We start from the raw sequence: 16,525 nt of genomic DNA on the forward strand, positions 1-16,525 counted from the left end.
GCTGTTTCATAAATGCAGAAACTATCTTCTGTAAGGGTAAAAATCACAGTTTATACAGTTGGCCATTCAGAGTTCTGTTAACAACATTTGACAACAAACACAATAGATTGTTCATTATTGTGATTTGATTTCCTTTGTATTTTATGTCACAATAATGTATTTGACAGCAAACTAAATAGTCAGGGCTAACTAGTTTGGGCTGAATGGCCAACTGTATAAACTGTGGTAAAAATTTAATTCAAATTAAGGAATTTTTAATGCAAATTAACTCTGCCGTCTGTCTAGGGTATAATAAAGTTCTTTGTGTTCTTGTTCTACACAAATAATAAATGCATTTTATTTATTTTGGGATATTTCGCAATGGCATGCATTTTAATTGCATCTTTAGACTGATTAAAAATGCAATCCGAAGAATGCATATAAATTCAATCCAATGAACTGCATCTTAAGTTGTGATTTGGATCAAAAATGGAGTGCATCCTAGCTATGTGCTGTGGAAGTAAAATGGCGTGCATCCTAGCTGCGCGCTCTCTTGTAAATTTCATAAGTGAATTCATAGGAAAAGATGTACTCCAACGGTAAATGTACCGTACACTTGTAATGATTCAACTGCATCCGCGGATGCAAACTTTTTGCTGGGCATATATAAATATGCCTTGGTCTAAATGTACTGTAACCCTGCGTTTACAAATGACAGGACAGTTGAGTTCATGTATTGATTGTCAAAAATCCAAAACTTGCCTGTGTGACGTAGGCGTCCCGACAACTGCAAAAACAGTTGTAAAATTATAAACAATAATCATCGATTTATTTTAGTTTTAAGTTCACATATTTTGTTTTTGTTCATGATCTTTTGTTTTCAACGCATTTCAATTATAATCTCACTTATTTTTTACAAAAATGTCAAAAAATTGTTAACCTCACTGTCTCTGCAACAATGATGGACAGCTGAAACACAGCCGAGAATTGCATGCATGTGTTAGTAAATCAGAGTTGTATTTGAAGACAAACTATGGTGTAAACGCCTAGTAAGTTCAGTACAATGTAAAGTGTGCGCTGGGTTAAACCGACGTTTGTATTAGAGTTTTTTGCAGGGTTAATACAGTGGATTTATATTGTCATTTTCATTCAATATGTGTCAAATAAGTAGATATATGGCCTGTTTCCGTACTTTATAAAGTGGTAAAAGTTGTAAAAGTCGTAAACGATTTTCATATACATTTTGTGTACGGGAACGCAAAATGTGTAATAGTACGTTTATATATAACCGGATTTACCAAACCCACTGGGTTTTAAATGTCAATCCCATTACATATACGTCAAACAAATCCTGATAATGAAGGTTAACCTCCCAAAAAGCTCTAATATAAACAGCATATAAAAGTGGTAAAAATTGTAAAAACTTTTTTAGTTCTGGAACAGAGCTAATATGACCGGAAATGGTTTTTGCAAATAAACGACACAACAGCCGTAAAACCTGAATTATTTCCTGATGTAAATTTACCATTATGCAATAGCTGCGAATGGCAATACCGTCACGAAAACATGAAACGGGGATTGTACGTAAATGCCGATGGTTTCATATTCCTTGACTTCGGTGTCTGACGATAACAAGTGCTTGTATGCAGATATGGCAAGCAACAAAAACAATGCATATACATAAAATGTATGTACTTATAAATTTTATTGTACAAAAGATACAATATAGGACTTAATAATTTGTAGTATATTTTTGAACAAATAAAAAATATGAAAAGATTAAAATAAAAGAAGCCTTATTTTTTCTTTATACACAAAATGGCCACAGTCAGGAGAAATTTTTCTTATAGATTACCATATTGCTTTAATAGATTGTTGCCGTATAATGATTTCTCTGGTGTTACCACTTTGTTTATGAATGTCATTGCCACATTAAAAAATGTTAAGGAAATTACCATTTTTATGGCTTTATTTGTTGAAAGTAAAGATGTTAATTGCTTTATATAATATAGGAAAACTTTTTTGTTTAATTTTTCACGAATTTTTTTAAGAAAATCTAACAAAATAGCATAAAAATCATTGCCATCAAACAATTTTTGTGCAATAACTGGCAATATCCTGCCATACAAAATGGCTGCTTTGGGGAGTTGCCCACTTGCCAAACATTCTATTTAGTTGGCAATCAGCTGTTTCAAGTAGTGATGTTTCTTGAAAAAAAAGTTGTGTGTGAAAAAATTTGTAAAATTTTAGTTTTTTAATAAATAAAATTAGAGTTTTAATAACAAATATTGCAAAAAACTAAAGGGTGAGTTCAAATCGCATAAGATTGTAAAAGCCCAGTTTGGTGAAAGTTCAAAGTTTTCAAGCAATCAATGGTGGAAATTTTTCTACAGAAAATTTGCATTTCTGACCATTTTTTTCTCTCGTTCGTCTAAACTTGTGTGTGAATGGTTACGATTTTACGACCCTTTTTTATATATATTAAGATATATATAGTGTGTGACAAAACAAAGAAAATATACGAAAAATACACTTTCAAATATCAATATACGAATAAAAATGTACAATTCAATGTTTATTATATGGATTTTGTGAAAAATTGCAAATAAAATACGGTTAATCGGTGTGAAATTTGACATAAAGAAAATTGCCTAAAATAGGTTAATTTCAGCAACAAAAATACTGACTGTAGAGCCAACCAGCCAGCTAACCAACCAGCCACCGCTGCCACTCGTTTTGCAACTTGAAATAAGGTGTGTGTATGTCGCATTTTGAATGGTGGTAGCCTTGTTGGAAATATTTCAAAAATAAAGAATTAAATCTTAAGAAAAAAAGTATCTGGACAAAAATGTGATTAGTGTAACAAAATTTATATCAATTATTTATTATTGAGAAGAAGCAGTAACAGATGCAGCAGCAGAACAACAACAGCAGCAAACATATCCAATAAGACACGAAAATATGGATTCCACACATACGTACGCACAACGCATAAAACACGTACAGATACAATTTGGAAGCAACACAACCACCACACCTAAGAGGAGGAATGCAAGGGGAAAAAAAGCACAATAACAATTGAAGATGGATGGAAAGCAAGCAACAAAATAAAAAGAGTACACCACCACCTAGTATAAAACCATTCCAAACAAAAACGATTCAAAGCCACCGAAAAAAGACAATTGCTTTTTGTTTTTCCTATTTTTGAGCATTTGATTTTTTTCTTACAACTTCCAAATACTAGTATGCAGCCATGGATAATAAAGTGAAAGGACACAGACGAAATAACGACGCAGAATTGTAGACAAACATAGTCAGTCTGTACCGAACGGAATTATGCCACACCACCACCTGTTTGCTAATCATAATCATCATGATTGCAATTAATGCCAGAAGTTTTTTGATATTTTCGATATTTGTTACAGGAGGGGAGAGATGATGTTGTTTTCCAAAATTTACTTAAGAATATGTGGACATAATGTGTTCCCAAAAACGCTTTCATAAGAGGCGGTATTGAAATTTCGCATATTAACACAAAAAACACAGTTGCACAACAACGTTCCAAGCTATTCAGTTGGTAAATCTTATATTCGTGTTGCAAATATCTGCATTATACTGTTTTCGTATTTGCCCCATAATTTTAGGTGTTACAATATTGATCTTATCTATCTTATTGGTAGATTCCGATTTATGTTTTTGCAGCCTTTTTATGTTATGAGTATTTAAAAAAACTGGATTAATGGGGAGAATAGATTCAGATGTGCCGCCATTGGTTCCAACAATGATACATTTTTCAATATGTGCAGTTTGATTTTATGTTTAGAAGCACCTCTTGCACTTCCGGGTGATGTTTATACCTTTCGGTTAAGTGTCCGCAACAACAAAAATTCCAATCCGACCCGAGTGCATGACTTTGACCTTTGGTCACAACCCTTACTTCGATAACCACAATCTCTTTTCCCCATTTACTCCTATTTTTTGAGAATTTCATGGGACTAAGATTCATTAGGGTATTTAAAAAGAACAGTATACCCTAGTCCATCCGTAAAATTCTCGAAAAATAAGCGCACAAAATGCTTGAAGCGTGAAGTGAGAGGTGAAGTGTGTCTTAGAACATAGTCGTATGTTTGTTTTCCAAAGGGACATGTGTAACACCAACCGCAAAAATAAAAAAAACTAGCAAAAACAATTTCCTTTTTGGTTGTTATTGTTACAGCATATGTAAGTTCATTTTTATACCCTCATACTTTAGGCTAAAGAGGTTATATACATTTTGATACGACAAAAATTGGGCCTTATCGAAATAATGGTTTAGACCCAAGTATGTTTGAACGAAATCTGCTTCCGACAATTTGGAGTTAATTTAGCCATGCCCTACCATTTGTCTGACTGGCAGGTGAGCACTCTCGAACGGATCAACCGATTTGGTTCAAATTTCGGATATCGTAATATTATGTCTAAACTTAAGTTTGATCCACTTCTTCCGGTACCTCCCCAAAGTTGAAAAATGTTCACTAAAATGTCTCCGATACATTTTGAGAATATGGTGGCCAAATGTTATAAGCAATTCCGATCTCTACCAAAGGTGTAACACCGATACAATAACAACCATCATAAAAAGGAGAAAATGGAAGTGTACAGGGCACATGTTTAGGAAAAATAACGATGAACTATGTCGTCAAGCCCTAGATTGGAATCCACAAGGTAGCAACAAAAAAGGAAGGCCTAAAAACTCCTGGAAAGGAAGTCTTGTGAAGGAGTTAGAATCCACCGGAAAATCATGGAGCGAAATAAAAGCAATAGCAAATGACAGATAATCCTGGAGGATGTTTGTAGATCAAGCATGGCCACATTTGGCATGGCGGTCCCGATGATTTTCGGCAATTTACACGCATACGACCCGAATGCACAGAAAGAGCGTACAAAAGAGAACAAATGTTTTGATTTGTTAATGTTTTATAGCTTGCGTGAATACAAACTTACTAACACACTGTTATAAGTTGCCAATATTTTTAATACATTCACATTTTTCTCCGTTCTCCTTTTGGTAATGCCTGTTATAGAGGCCCTATGCTCATCAAGGAGTTAAGCGGAAAAGAAGATATGGTGCGCACGATAACTCTGGACCGCATTGGTCATAACTTTGCCTATGTTAATATCACGCATAGTTCAGGTTTAAATATGGACTAAATTGTATATTGTATACTCCTTCGTGTATTTCCCACACAAATTTTGGAAAAGATGCAATTTAACAGCTCGTCTCGGATAGTTTTTAAATTTGTTGCAAAAAGTTCTTCTTGCGGACCTTGTCACGACGCCGCAATTTTTTTGGGGAGCAAGTCCATACTTCCTGAGATAATGTTCCAAAAGCTCGAAAAAAGCCTGCCGGCACCACCTCGCAGAGAGAAGCCGTTTTGGTCCAAACGTTGTACACCGTATTATTTCTTAACGACTCGGATTATGTCCGAATGTTGACTACATCGGACCACTCTTTCGGGTACCTCCCACACAAAGTTTGGAAAGAGTGCAGCATAAGGACTCGCCTAGGACGTTTATAAATGTTTGCAACATGTTACGATGGACTAATACATTTTACTTGATCTGCTTAATCTACCTCTGGGTCTATCTCCAGTTCTAGGAATGTGCTTCGATGATTCGTAACCACAAATCTACTGGAGTTAGTTGAGTAGGTTTGACAGGGTAGTTGAAAAGGTGCAGCAAGGTTCAATTAGTAAGGTAACCCACAAAGCAATGTCAACAAGTTTTTGTAGCGAGGAATGCACAAAAAAGAATAAAACTACGAAATATTAATGGCACAATTCAAATAAAGAAACATTATTTTTATACAGTGTGCCACAAATGTCTTCGTACCCCTACAAGATTTTCCTTAATCGATGTAAGAACACGATGATAAAAGAAAGATGTATATATTAACAATGTTGGGCTGTTTGCTGCAGCAGATCTTTATTAAAGTTTCGAAAGAAGAGTGTATTTTGATGAACCATAACGGATTTATTACGCCAAAACCGAAAAAGGTTGATATTTCGACACCACAAAAGTCTTCGTACCCCTTACAGAATTTATCAAAATGGACACTAAAATCTGTTACAAGTGAAGTCATTGCTTTCTGTTTCGACGTGTTTCTTCCAGACTCAATATTTCGAGGGGTTTTCATTGCGTCTTCAGCGTAGAGTAACCTTATATTGGCGTATTTATAGCTTGTATATATATTTTTTTTTAATATTTTTTAAAACAATAATGCATTTTGACAGCTGAATAAGACATCAGCTGGGTTTACAGGGTCACCTTGTTAGTGCATCATGAGGTGCAGTGTGTCGTGCGGGCCTGTGCCCCATGCTGGGCTCATGTTTTGCATGTTGTCATCAATCCTTTCCCTATCGAATTTAGACGGCTACACCATCCCGAGCTTAGTTGAGCAAAAACTACTCTGGTTTGTTGTTGTTATAGCAGCATTTAAACCTACGTAGAAGAATAGTTTTAATGCTGGGTTGGCAGCCGCTGGTACGAAAGAACCCGCTGCCATGGGTTTGTCGTGGCACTCTGGTTTGTCGTAGCAGCTGATGTTATTCAACTGCGATAAATGGGGAATGTTATCCGAGGACCCCATTCACGGCATCTGCATCTGTGTGAATGATATTCAACATTACCTTATAAAAATGCTGATCGCGGAGTTTTCTCTCGTAACGTTCGATTTTTCTTCTACATCATTACAATGCCTCCGCAAATCCCTATTTTGGGGGATCCTATCCACCTTATAATGGGTAAGTACTGTAACGATAGCATGTCATTGTGTTGTTGTACTGGAAGAATCGTAGATGGTCTACTGAAGACATGAGGTTTGAACATTTTTCCATTGCGTTACTTATATTCGCGGACCATATTGGCGCCGCATAGCTTACCGATCTGTCTAGTTATATGTAGTCAACAAGGTGTCTTTCTTTATCTACACCCCAAGTGATGCCGGCTAGAGACCTTGTTCCTACAGATAGTTGTGGCATACGTGGATGACATGAACATGATGTCAAATGTGACCTTTAGAATCTTAGGGTAGTTAGTGGTCGGAATTCTTCTACCATGGACCATGGCATTGAACTCAGTGCTTACCTTCGCAGTCCATGTGTTGAACAGTGTGGCCGTAGATGTAGTGGGAGATTATGTGGTATGATCAGTCAAGGTGATGCCAAGATCGTTCAGGGATCTCAATGCTGCCTGGGGAGTGTGGAATACAGGAAAGGTGAAATGTTGGACAGTTCACTCCCTGATTCACTCTTCGGGGCATGTACTTCTTGTTCCTGAATCCCACGCATATAATTGATTATCCGACGTTTCAAACAAGACCGGAGGGTGGTCTGGTAAATGTCTCTAAACAGTGTGAATTGCTTGACTATCAAATGCTTTTCATATGTATATTATGAACTATGGATATGAGAAGTCAAAATCTATATAACTATCTGTTTTTAATCCCATTATAAGCGTGTTCGACTGTACTTTCGATCTTTATTAAAAATGTTTATACATATGAGATAATTTATAACTGTTACCTGACTTTATCAAAGTCAGATAAGAAAAATGCTGACTGAAGACCGGAAGCTTGATTATTTATTGCCTGTAAAACATTTTTTATTTAATAGAACAAGTCGGAAAGTATCCGTCGCTTGTTCCAAGAGAAATAATACACAGTTACATATTTCTACATTTGATCTTGCTCTTAAAACGTATTGCTTTAAATCAATATTGTTTTTGTATTTTAATTCTTTGTTGAAGTCTTCACAAGAAAACTTTTGACAGCAAGAGATAAAAGTGCTGCAAAAACTTTTATGAAGATCCAAGAAGTGTCAATAAACTGCACTTGTGCCAACAATTTTGAAACATTGTGTGGAAGGTACCCGAAGATAGTTCATATTCTATATTCTATGTCTGGAATGTTTGGACCAAATCGGGGTTTCCTTCGAGAGTTATCTGTGCGCACCATTTTAGTGAAAATATTTGAATTTAGTTGGAGGAGGTACCCTAAGGATTGCATTAATACGAACAATCTTCGAACTTGATCTAAGTAGGATAAAAAATATTGCCAGAACAAAATTTTGGAGGATTGCTCCGTTTGAGAGTTTTCATGTGCTCCACCGGACGGGCTGATTGGCTAAATCGATTACAATTGTCTGAAACGAATTTCGCCTAAACATACTTGGCGTCAAAAACCATTACTTCTATGAGGCATATTTTCATAGTATCAATGCGTACGTATAGATAGGAGTATACTACTACTCATTACCCTTATGATACACCTTAAAACTTTCACCTTTATTTGGGAGAGAACGAAGTTGAAGGACCTCCATTTCTCCTTTCTTACCCCTATATTTACAAAAGTTTCAACGTGCAACATAAGAGTTTGCCTGAAGGCTGAGGGTATAATCAAGGTACATTTATATTAGGTAGAAGTGATAATCAGCTGTATTCATACTTTTTTTTGTAAATTTAGTTTTCAAAATGTAATGGAGTCTACTCATGTAATTTGAAATTTTAAAATTTACTACCATAAAATACTGTTTTTCATCCTAAGCGTGTAATAAAAATGCCCTACGACAGTTCTGAATGCTTTATATTTACATTTTGATTCAAATTTGTTATATTTTAGAGGATTTTCAAAATGTATTTATGTTTTCCTGGGGAAATTTTTGGAACGACACTATTATTCAATATGTTCTTTACCAAATATTTTTCAATAACAACAATCTTGTTTTTGTAAATTTGTTAGTTGTTGTAATTCATGCTCATACCTTATATAAATTTGCCTTGGTTATAATCAAGTGTTGAACATTGGTTTAACATTGTTCCCGTTGAGCAAAAATGTTCAAATACTTCTATCCGTCCATAGTTACATAATATTTGGTCGGTAAAAACATTTCTTAATCACTGTGGGCCGATCACTTGCCTATTGGCGCCTAATGATATATACAAATGTCAGTGATACGCTGGCGAAGAGTATGCATACTCTCATGAGGACTGCAAAAGGGTACCTCCTTATGACATCTGTGAAATGAGCAAAGATCTTACCGGTATATCGGCACAACAAAATTTACAAAGCTTTTGTGATATATGCAATAGTCTTAACACGGTGCGCCTGAACCAACTTCAAATTGATGGTGCTTACACCTGGGAAGTTTTTACGGATTGCGAAACTAAAATGTTCATAGATGAGAAAAATAAAAAAAAATCGGCGCAGGACTTTTTTCGGGGTCAAAGTTCAGATTCTTGGGGTTTTAGGTTTTCACGATTTTGCTTGGAAACCGCAAGTCCTATCGAAATCTGACTAAAGAAAATGTTGTTGCCATGAAAATTCTCTACAAGATTGATCTTTATGATATTTTCATAGCTTTTACCATTTTTGATATATACAGCTGTGTTCAAAATAATAGGAGTGATCATTCACACCAAGAGAATGGTCGAATAAACATGGTTAAACTTACCCATTTTGGTTTATTTTGAATTTGTTTAACATTGTTGACATCCCAACAGTTAATTTATCAGCAGAAATGTGGCAATCTGTTTTAAATTATTTACTGTTTACACCAACATTATAAATCGCCTTCAAATTTGTTGTTCAAAAAAATAGGAGTGCGGAAGAAAAAGGGCAATAAAAATATTTTTAGTTGAGTTTAAAATCAAAATTGACTATATTTTAGTTGACAGTAGTGACTCCAATAGATTTTATGAGATTTGATGGCTGTTTGAAAACAAAAGTTCTTTTGGAGTAGCCTAAAAACAGGTGATTGTCCTTGCAGCGATTTTTTTCATAAATTGAGCACTTATTGGGTAACTCAATGGATTTTGTAGACAGAATTTAAGTGATTAGAGTTTTTTGATGCTCTGGCTGTTATCTCGAACAATATATAATGATCGGTATCCCGGAAATTCGTGTATTTTGACCCTTGAGCCAAGTTAAAGCCGGTTTCCATTAACTCTTTACGTAAGGATCGGTTAAAAAAAAGCGTATCTATAAGGCATTAATTTCTCGATCAAGTGATGTTTTGAGGTCCTTAGCATCTTAACTGCACGCAGAATTCATTATATGGTTCATTTTTGAATAATTGGATGATTGGCACATATGAGACATTTTTCAAAATGCTTTGTTGATAAGGCAACTTTAAGGACAAACTCTTGAAGTTGGCCTAAGATTATTTTTATTAGGTTTTGGATCGTATAATAAACAGTTTTCTATTGAAGCTAACCTAAATAAAGTATTTTTGAGTGAAAAACGTAAGTTTTTATTGAAAAATATATTACGGCGTATACCAATTATAGTGCAATCCCAGCCTGCCTATCACTAAATGGTTCAACGTACATTTCAACCGTTCACGTTTTAAACATTTTTTGAATAGAAGCAAAATTGATTGCATACACAAGGTTAGCATCCTAAAGACTTCCAAATATTATTTGGTTGGCGAATAAATTCCTTATAGATACGCTTTTTTGGCCGATCCTTACCTTAAGAGCTAATGTAAACTGTCTTTAACTTTGCTCAAGGATCAAAATACACAAATTTATAGGATACCAATCATTATAAATTGTTATAGATAACATCCATAGCAGCAAACAAATCTAATCGTTAAAGCTTTTGTCTACAAAATTCATTGAGTTGCCCAATAAGTGCTCAGTTTATGGAACAAATTTCTGCAAGGACAATCGCCTGTTTTTTGGATACCTCCAAAGGACTTTTGTTTTCAAACGGCATTCAAATCTCATAAAATCTATTGGATTTACTACTGTTAACTAAAATATTGAAAATTTTGATCCTAAATTCAACTAAAACTATTTTTATCGTAATTTTTCTTCAACACTCCTATTTTTTTGAACAAAAACTTTAAACACAATTTATAATGTTGGTGTAAACAGTAAATAATTTAAAACAGATTGCCACATTTCTGCTGATGAATTAACTGTTGGGATGTCAACAATGTTAAACAAATTCAAAATAAACCAAAATGGGTAACTTTAACCATATTTTTTGACAATTTTCTTTTTTTGTATGGGCGCTCCTATTATTTTGAACGCAACTGTAGATATATGGCAGTAATTACCCAACTTAAGTGGCCATAACCTCACTTATTGAGCAAGGAAAATTACATGTTTATGAATTTTTTACAAGAAATCTACCAAATTTTTTAGAAGATTTTGTTTTCATCGGATAGATCACACCTTGAGCTACTTTTGGAATTTTTTATGTTGAAAAATATTGCACAGTGTTCTGACAAATGGTCGCCTACGAAACAATAGCGGTATTCACTCATGTTGGTAAAGTGGCATTGTAGATCTTGTACATCTTGTTAATATTGCAGATCTACAAGTGTTTACAATACCACAACAACAAAATACATGAAAGTTTAATTTACCACAGGGTTGTTAATTTACTCGACCTACAAGTATTGTAAACATTCCATTGTACTTTTACAAGGGTTAGAACAGCTGATTGTTGTGCCGTCACTTTGTTGTGAGTTTTATTTTATGTCGAAATTTTATTTTTTGGTAGAAAAAATGGAAAAATAAAAAGAATAAAAGAATAAAAAAAGAATGGAGGCCAAGAAAAAAACATTTTTTTATGAAAAAAGTGTAATAAAACTGAAACTAAAAGATAGACTTACGACAACGTTAAGATGCTTAGATATGTTTACGATATTCACAAAAAAGACATTCACACTTCGTTGTAAAAAAACCCTGGTACATATAGTACATTAACAAGAGTTGTAAATCTACCACAATGAGTGAATACCGCTAATGTTTTTACTAACGCCGTTTGCGGTGCCCACTGTAGCTCGAAAACGAATAAATCGATCAGCATATGTTTTTGTGGGATCATTAAGAACCTAATAAACTTGTACTTAAGCGAAAATGAATCAAAAAATTTCCATTTCTAAAAAAGAATTGTGAACTGTCAAAGTCAAAATTTCGATTTTAACTAAAAAATGGACAGTTTTTTCGCCATAAATCCGTCAATTTTTTTTAACGCTTAAGTACACGCGTTTAATATGTATAATAATCCCACAAAGAATTTTCTCTAGTCCTATTTCGATAAGACTTGCCATTTTGAAGCAAAACTGTGAAAACCTAACAAAAAACTTAATAATGTGACCTGAACTTCTATATCTCGAAAATGGTAAAACCAAGGAACAAATCATAAAGGTCAATCCTCTAGAGAATTTTCACAGCAACAACACTTTCTATAGCCCCATTTCGATAGGATTTGCAGTTTCCAAGGAAAATCGCGAGAACCTAAAATAAACGTAAAAATTAGAACTTTGTCGCGATTTATTTAAAAATCCCTTAAGCGATTTTTTCTTGTTTTTTTTTGTATTTTTCTCATCTATTAACATTGCTGTTTCAGAATCCGCAAAAACTTCCCAGGCGTAAGCTGTTTTCATTCAAAGTTAACACGTTGGCAGACGTGAATGCTATAGCATGCAAATTTTTAGCCATTTAATTGTATACAATCGAAAGTTTTTGTGATTAATGTACATAATACGACTAATTTCATAAATATAATATAATAAATAAAAAATTATTACCTAATTTCGAAAAAAATGTGTCATTTTTGTTCTCTTTTATTTTTTTTGCGTCCGCGAACTTGTTACGGCGCACCGTACATGACATTGTTTTATAAGGAGGCGATACAGTCAGTGCATTGTCTCAATTTGAACTTCTATATCTAAAAAATGGTGATACTTACTAAAAAACATAAGGGTGGATCTTGTAGAGAATTTTCACAGCTACAATATTTTCTCTTATCACATTTCGATAGGACTTGCGGTTTCCATGCCAAATCGTAAAAAACTAAAAAAATCTAAAAATGTGAATTTTAACCGTGATTTATCTAAAAAGCCCTCCGGCGATTTTTTTGGATTTTTCTCACCTATGAACATTGAAGTTTCAGAATCCGCAAAAACTTCCCAGGTGTAAGCACTTTCCATTTTAAGTTGGTTCAGGCGCACCATCAAAGGGTTACGTCTTTGTGCATTTCTGGTGACGATATACTTCATTAACTATAAGAACATCCCTTGATGAGTTGCTTTACGAACGGAGAAATGTAGCATATCGCTTGGATGTTTTGTAAGTTTATTTTATTATAGCAAATATCCCCGGATCATGCCGTCAACACCATAGGAAAGAAAGTATACAACGTCATAAAATCGATCTGAGTCAACACAAGAAAAATATTTTTTTTAATCATGGAAAATTAAGCATATTCTGACAACGCCTCGTGATGGAAGGCAAAACATAAGAAGACACTTGTCCAACATTGCACTTTCGCGGTTATGGGCACCCAAAGTCTTGAAGCAAACGGGATCATTTTGTCAGGCTCATGTATTCTAAACTGCTTCGAATTTTGGTTTACTTTCGGAGGCAAGGTTGCAGCTCTTGTCTTAAAGAACAAACATTGAGAACACATAAATTCTTCTAACTTCATCTTCAAGGTCAAATTTCTTTAATATTTTTTCACGGGTTTGGTCTATAGATATCAAACCGATTTTTGTAGTTGTTTGTATTCTTGAATTTTTAACGGTTTGGTATCTAAGGAGCAGAATCGGAGATAAAAGTAAAATAATCGAATATTTTCTAAAGTTTTTTTTTTGCTACTTTCACCTTTAAGAACTGTTTGTAGACAGTTTGTATGTTCCAAAAGGATGATAACTGAAATCTTTGCTCATATTGTAGTTGATTGTTATCTTGAATTTACGGAGAAAAATGGATAATGATTGCATTTGTTTTCCTATTTTGACCTTTAAGAACCCTTTCTAAAGAGTTCGTATGTTCTAGAAAGCTGTTTTCAGAGATCTAAGGTACATTTTTGTTGTTGGTTGCTTCCATTGATTTTGATCAATTTGAATCCATAGACCAAAACCGAGAAAACATTGTAAAATAAATTTGACCTCGAAGTTTTTGGCCTTGAAGATGAAGTTTGATGCATTATATGTGTTCGCAATTTTTCTTCACAAGTACTACACCTGTGCCTCCGAAATTAAACAAAAATCTTTGCGGTTTAGAAGGTATGAGCCTGGTAAAATGATCCCTTTTGACATCAAGGCCTCAAGACTAATGGTGATGGGCAAAAATGACGGGACACGTGTCTTCCTATATTTGGTCTTCTATATCACACTGCGGTGTCGGAATATGGAATTTTCTATACAACAATTGTAAAAGACACTTACCAACATTTGTAACCGTTAGGAAAATAAAACATAATTTTTGTAAGAAAATGCAATTGGTTTTATACACGATTTTCATTTGAATGTATCTTAATTAAATTTTGATTTTATGTTTCCATTGATATATTGTTATATAGGTTGAATTCATAAATACTAAATTTTAAGTATTGAAAATATAAGAAATAATATAAAGCTTACAATTAATGCTTACAATTCAAACAAATTCCAAGATGGAAAAGATCTTCAAGACAAATAGAATTTATTGTTAACACGAGTTGGTGATTGAGTTGAAATTACAATCATTAGTGCCATTCAAATTGTGACGACTGTGCCTTGAAACAATTCCATTGGCACCAATGACAGCAGTACTAGAAGAACTAGAGGAGGTAACATTACAACCACCACGACCACCACCAATACCACTGACAAGACCTGTTCTCAATATACTGTTACTGGCGTTGCTGTTACTCTTACTGCTACTGCTGTTGTTGTTGTTGCTGTTGTATTTATGGAAACTATTAATGTCACCATAATTAACAATGTTATTGTTATGCACGTTTGTGGCATTGTTGTTTATAACAGATTCAACTCCTGATGTTTGCTGTGGTGTCAACGGCGTTGGAGGTGGTGGTGGTGGGGGTTGAGAGGCAACCGACAATTGTAAATGCCTTTTTGGAGACAATATGGCTGTGATAGCCTTAGATGTGACATTGGAATTTATAAAATTATTGGTCGGTTCTTGTTCTTGTTGTTGTCCCATTACATCCTTGTGGTCATGTAAATGTGTTGACGTTGTCGCATTTGAACGCAATGATGATGCAGCGGCAGCATTTGTTGTTATTGAATGCAAATGTGTGGGCAGTTGTGGTTGTTGTTGTTGATGATGATGATGTTGGACATGATATTGTTGGTGTTGTTGCTGCTGTTGAAGGTGCGGTTGTAGGTGGTGGAGGTGCTGGTGCTGCTGCTGCGTATGGTTGTGTGCTGGCTGATGATACAAATTCTGTTGAAGATTCGTTATCATTGATGTTGTTGTTGGATGACCGTATGCCGTTTGACCCATTAAAGAACTCATAAAACCATTGGCCACAACAAAACTCCTAAAATGTAGTAGTAAATATAAATGAGACAGTTATAAATTATGTGAATTGGAAAATCATAAAATAATTAGTATAAGTTTTATATTGTCAGACCCCTTCCCACCCCCCCATCACATTCATTATACAATTTGATGGGAATTTTGTGCTGCTAAGTGTCGTAAAATTTTCAGTTTTCGTGTTAATTTTATTTCAAAACGTAAATCATTTTTAGTTCCCTGTTTTATTTTTACTTTTGTGACTTGTCTCTTTTTATTTCTATTTTTGTTTTACTTCCGTTAGTTTTCTGCATTATTAATAATAGATTATCAGATAAGAAGAAGGGATAAGAAAAACTATTGGGGACAAGTACATAACAAATTAGTGGGGTTTGGGAGATACACAAGTCTAGACATTTCTATGGGAAATGTGATGGGAGAGACAAGCCGAGAAATTCTGAAATTTTTTGCTAACCTCGAAAAAATTAAAGTGAAAGAAAAAAAAAAATAAGAATAAATGTATGGTCTGTTCCAGAACTGCAAGAATATATTAATTTTTACTATTTTTTCGATATTATAAAGAAAACATTTTTATCGTAGTAAAAATGTTTATATTTTTGCAGGTTCTTGGACAGAGCAGAAAGGAGCCCGTTCCAGTATTGTTCTTGTGCACTCCTTTAAAATGTTATTATTTCAATTTATTTAAGGAAGTATGTGTCATCAATCATGCTAAACTTGGTATTTGGAGCTCAATTCTAGTACTATTTTAATAGTCGTTAAGGTCAGGCCGAAATTGTTATACCCTCCACCACGAGTTGCATTGAAGTAAAATGGAACATTTAGTTTCCTTTCGTTTATGAAGAAGACTAAGTACGAAATTTCAGCATGTTCGATAAAACAATGTGGCTAACCTTCAAAATACCGAAATTCGGGAGGTACCGTTCATATTAGAACGCCGATATTATACCTACAAATTTGTGGCAGAGAGTTTTAGACTCAAAAAAGACTACAAAATTTCCGATATTTTTGGTAAAACCTTCAAAATAGCGAAAATTAAGAGGTACGCTTCTATGGGGGATATACCTTTAGAATTACGAAAATCGGGAGGTACCGTTCTATGGGGGCTATGTAAAGGCGTGGATCTGCACCGACAAATTTCATATGGAATGTTTAATACCCCAAATGAAGACCACATTCCAAATTTGAGCCATTTCGGTGGAATGTTGAGGCCATGACCTTCAAAATACCAGAA

General features: G+C 34.4%; 2 protein-coding genes across 7 annotated transcripts in view; one reads left to right on the forward strand and one right to left on the reverse strand.

Annotated features, from left to right (window-relative positions):
• The first annotated feature begins 2,118 nt into the window (after nt 1-2,118).
• gw (trinucleotide repeat containing adaptor protein gawky) overlaps nt 2,119-16,525 on the forward strand; it is a 71,524-nt gene continuing 57,117 nt past the window's right edge. For 2 of the 6 annotated variants that reach the window (XM_073961153.1, XM_073961156.1), the window contains exon 1: nt 2,119-2,284. The gene's annotated coding sequence lies outside the window, so the exon portion shown is untranslated. Of the gene's footprint in view, nt 2,285-2,373; nt 2,733-16,525 lie in introns of those variants that run through there. The other 4 variants (XM_073961151.1, XM_073961155.1, XM_073961152.1 and 1 more) reach the window with 3 other exon arrangements.
• The window catches only part of ro (transcription factor rough), a 52,428-nt gene continuing 49,218 nt past the window's right edge, over nt 13,316-16,525 (reverse strand). The window contains exon 3 of the mRNA XM_073961157.1: nt 13,316-15,298. Coding sequence (XP_073817258.1) covers nt 14,464-15,298 — 835 coding nt within the window. The 3' untranslated portion in view covers nt 13,316-14,463. The remainder of the gene's footprint in view (nt 15,299-16,525) is intronic.

This window comes from Musca autumnalis, unplaced genomic scaffold (assembly GCF_047663935.1).
Source record: "Musca autumnalis isolate F117 unplaced genomic scaffold, ASM4766393v1 scaffold_1, whole genome shotgun sequence".
Lineage (NCBI taxonomy): Eukaryota > Metazoa > Arthropoda > Insecta > Diptera > Muscidae > Musca > Musca autumnalis.